This window comes from Clytia hemisphaerica, unplaced genomic scaffold, assembly GCF_902728285.1.
Source record: "Clytia hemisphaerica strain Z4C2 unplaced genomic scaffold, Clytia hemisphaerica genome assembly, whole genome shotgun sequence".
In the NCBI taxonomy this organism is placed as follows: Eukaryota; Metazoa; Cnidaria; class Hydrozoa; order Leptothecata; family Clytiidae; genus Clytia; species Clytia hemisphaerica.
The window spans coordinates 832,085-846,374 of NW_027104274.1; the positions used below are offsets into that span (position 1 = coordinate 832,085).

Sequence of the window (14,290 nt, forward strand, 5' to 3'; positions counted from 1 at the left end):
TTTGCATCATTGTGCAAAAAATCAGAAAAAAATAATGAGTCAAGTTTGAGAAAAGCTATATTTTCTTATTTGGTTAAAGGGAATTTCCCCAAAATACGAAAATCCGTTTTTTAAGGCGAATAAGAATTTTCCCAGGAAAAACCACTTCAGCCATTCTTTAGAGAATCTTGCCCTCCATCTTTGTACAAAAAATCAGAAAAAAGTAATGACAGAATTTTGCACAAAGTCCAAAAAACCCTATTTTTAGGTAGTTTTTGGCCCAAATTTGCCCAAATATATTTTTTTTCGAAAATCGGGCTCCGACACATTTTAGGCATTGCCATTTTGCATCATTGTGCAAAAAATCAGAAAAAAATAACAAGTCAACATTGAGAAAAGCTATATTTTCTTATTTGGTTAAAGGGAATTTCCCTCAAAATACGAAAATCCGTTTTTTAAGGCGAATAAGAATTTTCCGGGAAAAACCACTTCAGCCATTCTTTAGAGAATCTTGCCCTCCATCTTTGTACAAAAAATCAGAAAAAAGTAATGAGCCAATCCTGAGAAAAGCTGGTAACAGACGGACGGACGGACATCGGTTAATTTATAGAACCTCCACCAGGGCACCCGGAGGTAGGTCCAAAAATAATATTGATCTATGCTTATATTATATAGTGATTCTTATAGATAAAGATTCGTTTTTCAACCAAAAAATAATCAGTGTTTCTAGAAAACTCAAACCATCACGCTCTACCGTGACATTTTCTTCTTTTAGAAAAAATGATAATAAAAATAATAATTTGCCTAAGAACATTGATCTATCTATGACTATAAATAGTGATTCTTACAGATAAAGATTTGTTTTTTAGCCAAAAAGTTAATAAGTGTTTCTAGAAAACCTGAACCATTGCCCTCCAACGTGACATCTTTAAAAAAAACTAATAAAAATAATATGACTACAAGAACATTGATCTATGCTTATAAATAGCGATTCTTATAGATAAAGATTTGTTTTTTGAGCCGAATTTTTTTTTTTGAAAATCATTTTGGCCACCACCATTTTGCACCTTTGTACCAAAAATCAAAAGATTCTTATGATTCAATCCTGAGAAAAGTTAGTAACAGACGAACGGACGAAGGAACGAACGCAGGTTAATTTATAGAACCACCCCTGGGGTAGGTCCAAAAAACTGACTTAATGATCTCTCAACTACACGAAATGTTGCATCATGATTTTGCGGAATTTATAAATTTTTGCTTCATTTTCTAAAACGCATTACAAATTGCAAAATGTGATACGTTACTTTGCCCTTAAGTATCTGGGGCATACACTAAGATATCAGATTGCAGCTCAACTAAAGTCAAAAGAAAACAATTCTTTCTACTTACTATTAGGATTAAAATAGTGTTTCGGCCCCTTACAGACATAGATCAGGCCTGGCCATGAACAATACCTTGCCCGTGCCAAAATAGCACTCCATAAAAAATATGTCATTATAGCGTGCTATTAGCCCTTGCAAAAGGGATTTTGTACATTCTTGTATATTTTAGGGATGAGCTGGAGTTTTTACAAGATACTTGAATTGGTCATTTGAAGTGATAGAGATGACGCGTTCTTTAGAAAAAGTAACACAATTGTTTTATTACAGGTTAACGACCAACCAAATCAAATAAGAGCTTGTAAAAACTCCAGCTTGTCCCATATTTTAGGAGTGCTATTTTAGCACTCGCAAACCATTCTAGGTGTGTGCCAGCGTGTGCGAGTGTAAAAGCACGCCATCATGGCCAGGCCTGCATAGATCAATTACATAATAGCTACCTGAAGATTGTGAATTGGCTTTGCTGCCCCATTTTTTTGGCATCTGATCTGAAGTTTTGCCAGGTTCCACACCTGCATTTGGCCGAAGAACTACTTCCTGTTTCTCTTGCTTTTCTGAAGAATCTATTTTCGCACCATGTGGTGGTTGATTTGATCCAGATGTTGATCTCTGAAAGGAAAAACACTCAGTAGAAAATTCAATTTCAATTCTCCATAAAAAATTGCAGTTGAAGAACCTTAGGATCTGTGAATCCTTTCTGGGAAGCATGAGCAGTCACCTGATTTCTTATTTATTTTTTTATTTATAGTTAAGTTTATATATTTTTTAGTCTGTAACCTCAGACTCTAGTTCATGGAGTCCTCCAGCTTTTTGGTCCCCCCTAATATGAGCTAAAATCCCCCATCTGGCCTTCCCCCCACCTGTCTTTAAAATTTGTACTCCCCCAATTGGGAAATCCCCCTAGCCGTATTGTATAAGGGTTGCGAAGTGATGATCCAGACTCGCCTCAATTCGCAAGCTACTATAGCAAAAAAAGAGTCTCAAAATCCCTAGAAAGACAGGCTCATAAGCCTGAATGCCCAAACACACCAGGAAGGTCTGTATTTATCCCATTACTCCCCCCACTAGGTAGTGGACTGAATATACCCCCTATTCGCCTTTCTCCCCCATCAAGCTTGAAATTTTCACTTCCCCCCTGGCACCAAAATCTGATTCCCCCCCATCTTCCTGGGGGGGGGGGATGATCCCATGTAGTTGTCAGGCTTTAACAGAGCATCATCACAAAATGACTTCAAAAAATTTTTAGGTTTAGGTTTACAAAAGGTTTAGGTTTGGTCCAATCAATTTATATCAGTGAATCAAAAATCTTGCTTGTAAATACCTCCTGGTTGGAAGTCTGAGTTGTTTCCTTTTTCCCCCATCCTTGACTTCCAGTTGGTACTAAATTAACAAGTGGATCGTTTCCAAGATTTTCACTTTTTAACGACGCTAAATTAACTGGCTTAAGAACACGACGGCTTTGAACTTTTCCAAGTGATTGCATTCCATGACCACGATTTCCTAAAAATACAAATTCAAATTTCAAGATCAACCCAGATCAACCTCAGTTGTTATGAAAGTAGAGAAAAATTTAAAAAAAAGTTAACATATATAACGCCTGACACTGGTTAAAATCATTTCGAGATTACTTTCCTTCTTTAGAAACAGTACAGAGTCTTTTAAACTTTTTTCTACAAAAGATAAAAATATTTACAGGCTCTAAAGCATTGTAACCAGAACATGATTCTTTTATGAGAATCAAAACTATAAAGTGCACGTTCACAAACATCAATTTGTCAGATCTAACAAAATTAACAACGGCACTGTCATCAAATGACAACCAAACATACAGTACCAAAGGATTTTCTGTCAAGAACCTTGTAAACACTCAAACAACTTCCATCTTGATGATCTGCTGAGGCTAAGTTCTATCATTTTAGCGTGGTTTGAGGAATGAGCCGAGTTAGGAAAAACCATCCCAGCAGAATGGCTGCGAGCGCCCGCACAGGTGAAAACTTTTAAATCTGCCAATAATTTTCTCAAGCAAAGAGTATGCGAAGCAATTCTAGGTTTACAAAATAGTGTCGCAGATCATCAGTGGATAGTATTCTATTATCAGTATTCCTTTATTTTCATTTCTAGAACTTTTTCAAGAAAAGGATAAGTACAAAAGTTGTATTTTTCCTGTTCTATTCATACTCAGGCGAGTTACGGCGTGTCCAGCTCCAATGCAAACCAATAGCACTCATTTTAGGGTACTCATTCATACATCAAAAGAAGCGTATGTCAACGTACATTAACAAAATTGCTGTGTTGGGATTATTTTTTGCAACCAAAAAAAGTTATTACCCAAAAACATGGTTTTTGACGTCATAAAAATCAAAAATTGAATATCTCAAGAAGTACTCATCAAAATCACTTCAAATTTTCACCAAAAGTTTGTATCGATAAACTGTTTCAGTTGAAAGAAAATTTTTTTTTAATTTTTGATGACGTCGGCAAAAAATCAAAAAAACGAAAAATTGAAATTTCTGATGACGTAATCAAAAAATTTGTACTAGTAATCGTATGGTTTGGAGTGCAATTAACGATTAATCACGAGTAACAAAGGAGAAAATAGTAATTTGCACGAGTCCGAAGGACGAGTGCAAATTACGGTATTTTCTCCTTTGTTACGAGTGATTAATCGTTAATTGCACGACAAAACATACGATTCCGAGGTAATCGTCAGTAAATACATTCGAAAACCTCCTTTTTTTCTTTCGTTAAAAAGAAAACATTGCAGTGTAATTTTTCTTTGTTTTCAATTAAAAGAAGCTATTGTAACGTAAAATTTCTTTGTTCTTTTTTATATTGAAGAAAAAAAATGTCTTTGTTTTTTATTATATAGTAAAAAAAAGTCTCTGACACAGGACTTGGGAGAGAAAAGAATAAGGGGACAAAAGTGACCCCCCGCCGAAGAGTGCAAAAAATGGTAATAGTGCAATTAACGATTAATTGCACTCCTCTAAACCAATCAGATTCGAGTAATTTTGCACGGCTGACGATTAGTATATGTAATCACATGATAACGAGTGCAATTCGAATATAATTGCACGAGTTATTTTTTTGTTATTAATTTTCCGAGTCCGAAAGGACAAGGAAAATTCAAAACAAAAAAATCACGAGTGCAATTTTCGAATTGTACGAGTTATCATTTTTTTCTGCTGGTAAGTATTTTTAACCAACTCACGTGAGAATAAAGTCATGTGGTTGGTAAAAAATTAATCATGCCGAATGACGTAATTCAATAATTTAAACATGACGTAAGTTTGATGCTGTTGGATGGTTTGCAGAAATGGAATCTCAAATTTATTATCAATATGGAATAGATCTTATCGGAGGTTTTGATTTTTCTAAAAAAGCAATGCATTGTGGGATTGTTTGGGGAATATTACAATAGAAATCTCCTAGGAATTCCTTGAAGGAATTCTATTGTAATACTTCTGAAACAATCCCACAATGCATCGCTTTTTTAGAAAAATTAAAAACTCTGATTTAAGATCTATTGAATTATGCCTATGACATCACTTCATGATTTGGTAATAAATAACGATCTGAATGAGGTTTGTTTTGATTACTTTGATGACCATATTCACGCGAAAACCACTTTAGTTTTATTCAACCAATCAGAATGCTATGAGTATGCTATGGCAGAGAAATAAGGGGGGAGCAAAAAATAGCCTTTTAAAAAAGGGGGGATTTTTGTAATTTTTTTAAGATAAGGGGGGATTCTATATCAAGGGCTGCAAGAATCTATCAAAACAAGAAAAAATTGGGGACTAAAATTTGAAAATTGTTGATTGAATTTCAGATGTTATGTCTTTGGTTTTATTGATAATAATTTTCTTTATCTAAAAATATCTTCTTTCCTGTTTTCGTGCTCACAATCTCATGCCCACTTTTTTGCAGACCATGCTATATTGAAACTTTAGAACAACTTTTAACAGACCAAATCAAACCATAAGAACTATTATATATTATCCTCCCCAATTTTAGATAACGTTTTCAAGGTGTTTTGAGGGTGTTAAAAGTGAAAAATTTTCTTTGTCACCCGACCATGGTGGGCGACATTTTTTTCCAAATTCTTGGCACCCCCAACTAAAAATGGCTCGCCAGCCCATGAATCTGCATCCTCTCTTCCCTTTCTCTCTCTATTGTAAAAGTTTGTTTGCTGAAAAGGTAATAGTTGGTCGACATCAATGATCTTACTTGTGTTTTACTGCCTAAATTCTCTACTTGGGAAGACCTCTTGCTTCTTGACCTTGGTTTTATTCATAAAAAGTTTTATTTGTATCATTTGATTATAGGATCCAGTTTATTTCCAATGATTTCTTTTTATTGAATTATATTTAGTTGGATACCATTATGTACCCAATATAATGTTGATGGCATTGATATCAAACCGATCGTTGTACTTTGTTATTGTCAAACTCTAAAGATAAAAATCTGAGGGGGGGACTCCTCTTTTTTTTTTATTTTAAGGGGGGACATTCTAACAAGGGGTACTGGTAATTTTTGTTCAATTTAAGGGGGAGTATTCTTTAAGGGCAAAATTGCATTTTAAGGTAGGGGGGACTGAAAAGTAGGCAGAAACCATGGGGGGTCAAACTTATGGCTGGCGCTTCTGATGTGGTTTTAGGTCAATGTTTTTGTATTTTCTTAAAGAACAGGCCATTTCTCATGCCCTTTCAGCGTCCGGTCATCGGACGCTACCCCTCCTAAAATCTCTAAAATTTTGCTAAAAACAGCCTTTTTAGCAGAAAAACACAAGAAAAAGTGCCCTTTTTGGCCACCAACGGACACTGCCCTGCCTTTCTAAAATATGGCCTGAAGAAATATGATAGTAATTGGTTATCAAGTAATAATCATAAGGTTGTTAAGAAAGCAATGGTTTTTTGAAATTTTGGTACTCGAAATTTGATTGTTAATCGATAAGTGGTCGTTTGATTTACTTCGATCATTATTGATTACTTTGATAATCGAATCTATTGATTAGTACCGTTTGGTTTAATTATATTTGATTAGGTTTGATCTTATTCAATCTCAAAAAGGAATTTTTACAGAAGAAACTGGAAGAAAGAAAGATTTTCTCAGACAGGGCTGTGAATCAATTGAACATAATTGATAATCAATCGAACGTTTACGAATATCGAACGAACCAATCAAAATTTATTTCAACGTTATTGGAATGTTATCGGCTGTTTGATTATTATTTGACATTTGATGATGTTTGATTGATTTGATTGCTATTTTTCTTCAAACCAGACGTATTAAATCGAACCAATCGAACGGTATTTTTAATCAAACTTTGTCAAACTTAATCGAACTTTCTTGGCCGAATAATGTTCGACTAAGTTCGGTTGTCGAGCTTTAATCGAATACTCACACATTTCTCAAAATACAAAGTTTGATTAAGTTTGATTACTGATGAACTTTATCTAACGGAGTTTTCGTCGTTCGAACATTTCTCATTGTCAAACTTAATATGTTTTGTCGAACTTAATCGAATACTCACAATTTTAGCGACTTTTGAAATTGTCGTTTGATTAAGTTCGACAAAGTTCAATTTAGATAGAATAGAAAACTGGTGCAACTGTCAAATGTATTGTCAGACTTTTTGGCGGTTGGACTAGAAAGTATCAGACATCTGAAAACTCCCCAGGAGTACTTGCAGTTTTCTGTTCTCATATTTTGATTTGTTTAAAAATTTCAAAAATGTAATGCATACTGACTTTGGTTGGGCATTCTCTATTATATCACATCAAATGACAAAGAAATGTTTTAGAGATGAAAGATAAGTTTGTCATTGTGTAATGTGCAACTAAATCTAAATGCCAAACACCAACAGCCATATCACCAAAAATAGCAATCATGGATACTCCAAGCTTACCCAATGATACACTGAGTGATACCCAGGAGTCGCCAACTATGGCCAACCTGGACAAAAAATTTTCTGATATCTTACAAAACAAAACACTATCTACAGATGAGCTTTTAAAGGAACTTATACGCTCCAACTATTTGATCAGCCAACAAAATGAAACTATCCTCAGTAGGATCACTTGCTTAGAAAATAAAACAAACCAACGAATCGAGAAGATAGTGGACTCAATGAAGAATATGGAAGAAGAACTTTATCAATCCATCGAATCACAACAATTTTTAGATACAAAATACGAAGAGCAAAAAGTTCAACTCTCAAGACTGGAAACCAAGGTCAAGTCTCTCTGTACCGACATCAGTGATAAAGAGATGACCATCAACCAACTGAAAGAACGCCTGAAACTTACTGAAGCTTCTTTTTTATCAAACAAATCTGACATCAATGCGCTAGAACAGTATGGACGACGAGAAATGATCAACATATCAGGCATCCCTAGGAAAAACAACGAAGACACAGACAAGATTGTATTCAACATCACTGACAAACTAGGTATAGATCTGTACCTTGATGATATTGAAGTAACCCACCGCACCTCTCCCAAGATCAATGCACCAATAATTGTTAAATTTAACTCGAGACGTACAAGAGATGAAGTGTGGAATTTTCGCTACAAACTTAAAAATCTAAAAGCATCAGATTTCGGTTTTGACTCAAATAACTCTGTCTACTTTAACGAAAGCTTAACTGGACACAACAGGTCTATCTTTAAAACAACATGGGACAATTTGAAAATCCCTGGTCACTTTGATCGTGTAACTACAGAAAATGGTATAACTTGTGCATGGAAAACCTTCAACAAAGAACACAAGAGTGAAAAAGTCATCATTAGAACAAAGAATGACATTTTTAAATTGGTACCAAAAGGTCCCCATCAAGACAAAACAAACAAAAGCAAAAAATAACTTATTTCTCACTTTCTTTGTTGTTTATTATGTTTGCTTTTTTTATATATATTTTATATATATATATATATTATTATCATAGCTACCATATCCATTTTTAAATCAAACTCATATGAGCTCTGACATAGATATTTTGAAGGAATCTTCAATTTGCCACACCTGCAACCTTTTAGTATTAAATAGTGGTGTTTTTTGTGAGCTTTGTCACACCTGGCTCCATATCAAATGCATGAAAATAAATCAAAAACATTATAAACAATTAGCCGACTCACCATTGCCATTCTTCTGTCATACATGTATATCCAAAGAGCTTCCATTCTTAAACATAACAATTAACAATCTTAAAAAAGAAAATTTTAACTCTAACTATATTAAACCTAAACTTCAACAATGTCACAAATGTGACCAAATGATAACCACCAACAAATTCATTCATTGCCAGCTTGGTAACCATCCAAACCCATTCCACCTATCATGTACAGACATTCCAGATAAATCACAACTAAACTATAAAATATGGTCCTGTAAGGATTGTCTAAACTTTCCCTTTTCAGATCTTGATGAAGTCTTGTTCGATGACATTCTCACTACAAACCATATTTATAAAACTAAAAATAAGACAATATCTTTTGAAGATAATTTTGAACAGTTTAAGCATCTGGATAAACTAAACATAAACCTTGACAACACTAACTCGAACAACGAGTTACTAAACTTTGAATATTACCAGATTGATGATTTCATGAAGCTGAAACAATCACTCAACACAAATATTCTTTCAGTACTTCACAGCAACATTCGCTCATTCAACAAAAACATTGACTCTTTTTCTGACTTATTATCTATCTTAAAATTTAAGTTTGACATTATAGGGTTATCAGAGACCTGGAATACTGCTCTCCACGACCTACGTGATCACAGCATCAGTGGATACCATCCATTTGAAAGTCTTCATGGATCAAGTCAAAACTCGTGTGTTGGTTTTTTTATCAATGACACACTTGATTTTTCAAGAAGAGAAGACCTCTCAGTTTCATTCTCAGGTAAGAATTGTGAATTCGAATCCTTATTCTTGGACATAAACTTAGGGTCTGAGCATGTCCTTGTTGGGGTTGTCTACAGACACCCTAGTGGTTGTGTTAAGGAATTCAATCAAATTTTTGACACAAAAATCTTTAAAAAAATTCGAAATACAAGGAAAAAAATCATCATTATTATGGGAGATTTCAATATAAACTTAATTAACAGCAATTCTCATCGAAACACTGACATTTTTCTAGATAATATGTTACTGAACTCAATGCTTCCTTATATAACTCAACCAACCAGATTTACAGGTAAAACACACACACTGATTGACAATATTCATTATAATAGTATTTCCTATGAATGCCTTAGTGGAAACCTTATTCCACATGTCACAGACCATTTACCAAACTTTTTAATGATACCAACAATTAAATCAAAACCCACAAGATCTAAAAGACTCAAGCGTGACTTTTCCAATTTTGACATCCTAGAATTCAGGGCAAATTTACAACAGATAGATTTTACTCAAAAAATATTAAACATCAATGACGTAAACAAAAAATATGACTATTTTCACAGTGGCTTAAATATTTTATTTGAAATGCATGCTCCTCACAGGCTTACCACAAAAAAAGAACTGAGGAAAGAAGATAAACCTTGGATGACTGAAAAAATGATTAAAAAAATAAAATACAAAAATTTTGTATATGGCCAATATATGAGAACAAAGTGCTTAGAATTAGAAAAAGAATACCTCATTGCAAAAAAAGATATTACATGCGAAACAAATAAATTAAAATTTAATCACCTAAAAACAAAATTTTCAAACTGTAGTAAGAACATCAAAAATTTTGGAAAAACATAAATACATTCTTTGGGAGAAAAAAGACCTCCTCTTTTCCCAACACAATGAAATACAATAAGAAAACTTTTACCAAAAAGATCGACATTGCACAAACTTTCAACAGGCACTATTCTGAGGTAGCTTCAAACCTCATCAAAAACTTAAAAAATCCTTCAAACAACACTCCGAAAACCACAGCTGCAAGTCCATCAAGCTTCTTTTTCAATAAAACAACCAGATACGAAATCCTAACCCTCTTGAACAATCTAGATGCAAAAAAGGCCAAGGACTTGTATGATTTTCCTATTAACGTTATAAAGGCATCAGCTGATCTACTTGCTGAACCCTTGTCTCATCTTATCAACCATTCTATACAGAAGGGCATATTTCCAAATACTCTGAAACATGCCAAGGTCACACCTCTTTTTAAATCTGGTCCTAGAGAAGATATAAAAAATTACAGGCCCATCTCAGTACTGCCAATTTTTGATAAAATCTTTGAAAAAGCAATGCATAACAGGCTAATTAAATTTCTTGATGAACATAACTATCTAGAGGTCAACCAACATGGATTTCAAAAAGGTAAGTCAACCTCATCTGCTGTTCTCCACCTTAGCAGGCTCGTTAAAAGATCTCTTAAAAAGAAAGAATATGGGTGTGCCATCTTTCTTGACTTGGCTAAAGCCTTTGATACTGTGAACCACACCATTCTTCTCCAAAAACTCAACAACCTTGGAGTTAGAGGCCCCACTCTCAGTTGGTTTAAAAGCTATCTAACAAACCGTTTACAATCTGTTATAATAGACCAAGTCAAATCAGATCCTCTTGAAATGTCACATGGAGTGCCACAAGGATCCGTACTTGGTCCTCTGCTCTTTCTGATTTACATCAATGACTTAGCCCTGAATACATCTTTATCTAGTATCCTTTTTGCAGATGACACTTGTCTTTTCCTTAGTGACAAAGATCCTAATCAACTTAAAAACACTCTCAATCAAGAATTAGATAAGATCTCTAATTGGCTCACAACCAACAAACTTACTCTTAATGTCTCCAAATCAAACTTCATCCTGTTCTATGGCAAACATAACAAAATAAAGACTTTAACTTGACTATTTCAGGTCAGAGACTCCAAAACACAAACAGCTGTAAATACCTTGGAGTCCTCATTGATGACAAACTCAATTGGAAACAGCAAGTCACCATGGTAGGCACCAAAATCAAACGAGGAGTAGGTATGATACATAAAATAGGTAGGTTTCTTGCAAAGAGAAACCTGATATCGTTGTATTACTCACTCATTCAATCCCACCTAACATATTGTATTACATCATGGGGTGGTCCTGAGACTGCTGGGCTAAATCAGGTAAACAAATTAATCATTAAATGTAGTAAATTCATAAACAACAAAACTAATGATAATCCTAATGTAAACCAGGTCAATTTCAAACCGTTGAGTATCCAAAATTTATTTAAACTTGAAGCATGTAAACTTGTATATAAATTCTTGAATGGTACATTAAACAAATCATCTTCAGATTTATTCACTCGTCATCCCCGTCTCCATGACATCAACCATCCAACTAGGAGAGACAGTAGCAACAGTGTGGCTGTAACCCATTTTGATCAAACTGACTGTTCTGTTATGTACAACGCCCCCTTAGCTTGGCACCAGTTTGATTGCTACAAAACCACTAAATTCTCTATTCATACTATGAGTCATAATCTAAAAAAGGGCTTGGCCCTAACACAGTAAAAATATTTCGTCCGTTTTCCATTTTCTTATATTCCCATTTTTATCATAAAACTTGTGCTATTTTAAATCTTGTAGTCCATTTTGTATATAAATGTATAATACCAAAAACCTTAGTCTACTAATATCACTAATATTGGTAGTCAGTAGTAGTATTTATGATCCATATATTATAGCTATCTAGATTGATTTTCCTTTATACTAATGAACGGCTTTGAAAGCTTAGTATTTATGAGCTAATCGTTCTTAGTTTTTTATTCACTGTACATATCTTAAAAACGAGAAGAGACTTATCTTATCTTATCTTATCTTATAATGTTACGAGAAGAAGGGGTGTGTGGCTCTCTTATCTTGCCAATAAGTATAGCAAAGATGAGTCAGACTGTCAGAGATTTGGCTAGGAGGGAATGAGGGTAAAAAATAAAGATGGCTTACCCTGTCCTGTTTTTCCGTCCCCTTTTGATCTTTGAAAGCTTGGATTTATGTTGAATGATGCATACTTCTTACCAGTATCTTTTCCTTTATTGTTTGAATACTGTGACATGATGTAGCAAGCTTTGGTGAAACATGTAGATAGTTTTCCAGCACCCTAGAGTGCCCGGCTCTGGAGGGAAGAAAGAAGCAATTTCTTTACGATAAAATGGCGCAATATTGTTGAAAAGAAAATGGCGGATATGATGGCATAAACAATGGCAAAATTTTGGCTGTTCACTTACCCTTTAACCAAAGTTTCCAAAGAAAAAACCATATAAACAACCAATAAATCTCAAGCCAAAAGGTAGAAATGTATTTCGCTTGGATGCCCAAGATTGGGAGCGATATATTAGTCAGTTAGAAATTCTTTTCAGCCGCCATTAAAAAACTGATTCTTTCAGATCGACGCGAAGCCGCCAGTAGAAAATAGAAAATGAATAAATTATGCAGTCTGAGTTGTAATTTTTGCATAAATTATAGTGTACGTAAAACTAAAACCGGAACTCCGGGCATACACCGGTAGTAATATTTTACGGGATAGAAAAGGAGGACTCTTTTTTTTTGTTTCGGCGGGAAGATTTTTCTCTTATAGAACCAAAGGCGAGTAATAACGAAAGAAATGTTAACTTAAACTCTTACATATAAGTATGTTTTAGTTAGAATAATTTTTCTATGATATATCAATGTATTGAAAGCGGGAATTCCGAACCTATTCTTTATTTTAATCATTCATCAAAGGAGAACTTTTGCTCTGAAGGTGAGATGGATCAAATGTATATTTTGACGTAGTAATGATCAAAAATATATTTTACTATCGAATGGAAATATATGGATAGTAATATCGGGGTTTGTCTTCCACGGTCCTTTTCTACAGAGAAATACCGGACCACCAGACTTGTCGGTTGGTGCTATTGAGTTTAAAGCCCGAAGTGCTAGAGTAGAATCTCTTACCTTTCCCAGGCAAGGACAAGTGAAACCACGTATTTCCCATCTTGCCCATCCAGAACCCGCCGCAATCATGACGACGAACTGTATCTAGCGGTTCCTTTGTTTTTGAGGATTGCATTTTTTGAAAGCTAGCGATAGATTTTACTTTCAATCCGGCGTTTGTGTAAAAGCCACGCGCGAGCGTTCTAGATGGGAAATAAGTGGCTTCATTTCCCATCCAAGAGTCTCAAGTCTTGCCTTTCTGGCTTGGAAGTCAATAGTTGGTGCTATCTTATGTAATGTAAACTGAGCTTTAATACCCAACCATTCTTACGTCATCAGACAAACAAGTTATCATAGCATTAACCCAAAAACGAGGCAGGCGATGTTCATGACCTAATTTTATGATCAAAGACCTATTGAATGAAATACTGAAAAGGAAGCATTCATATCAAACACCGTGTCTGGGTAATGAAAGGGGTAAGGACCAGGGCATGAATGTACACCTAGAGTTGCCTATGCCTCTGATTAATTGTCAATTACCCTCAAGTAAGTATGTTATGATAAAAGAAATTCACAAAATCGATTTTAGATTAGACAGTAAAAATATTTCAAGTTTTATTATAGGGAACAGTATGCTTTAAAATATTTACAACAATATTAAACATTATCACAACGTGTATAAATTAGAACTTAAAAAAGAAAAAAATATATAAGCTAATCAAGAAATATACACAACTGACAAAAAAAATATTGGCTCTTGGGCCAAAAAGACAAGGAGTAATTGTGAATTGATTGTGGATCATCTTTACAGTCCATTTTGGGCAATAATCATACCTTTAAGATCAGAGTTCCTTTAAAGTTCCTTTAAAGACTTACAATATTACAGATCCCTATCCTTCAGGCTTCCCGAAATAACATAAAAAAATCGTAAAAAAAGATGGAAGTCAAGAGTTTTAAATGTATGCTTCGAACCCACTGCTACAGGCAGAACACATTCCAGATATGATAAAAGAGGGTTGTTGGAAGTCTAGGGCT

General features: G+C 34.4%; 1 protein-coding gene and 1 long non-coding RNA gene across 2 annotated transcripts in view; one reads left to right on the forward strand and one right to left on the reverse strand.

The window, feature by feature from the left end:
- Nucleotides 1-12,773, reverse strand: part of LOC136816774 (zinc finger CCCH domain-containing protein 13-like) — a 30,820-nt gene extending 18,047 nt beyond the window's left edge. The window contains exons 1-4 of the mRNA XM_067073096.1: nucleotides 12,568-12,773; nucleotides 12,287-12,455; nucleotides 2,680-2,858; nucleotides 1,799-1,967 (exon numbers count right to left, since the gene is read on the reverse strand). Coding sequence (XP_066929197.1) covers nucleotides 1,799-1,967; nucleotides 2,680-2,858; nucleotides 12,287-12,395 — 457 coding nt within the window. The 5' untranslated portion in view covers nucleotides 12,396-12,455; nucleotides 12,568-12,773. The remainder of the gene's footprint in view (nucleotides 1-1,798; nucleotides 1,968-2,679; nucleotides 2,859-12,286; nucleotides 12,456-12,567) is intronic.
- Nucleotides 9,206-11,397, forward strand: LOC136816778 (uncharacterized). The gene is made up of 2 exons (XR_010847981.1): nucleotides 9,206-9,268; nucleotides 11,220-11,397. It is a non-coding gene; the product is annotated as an uncharacterized lncRNA (long non-coding RNA).
- Nucleotides 12,774-14,290: the final 1,517 nt, after the last annotated feature.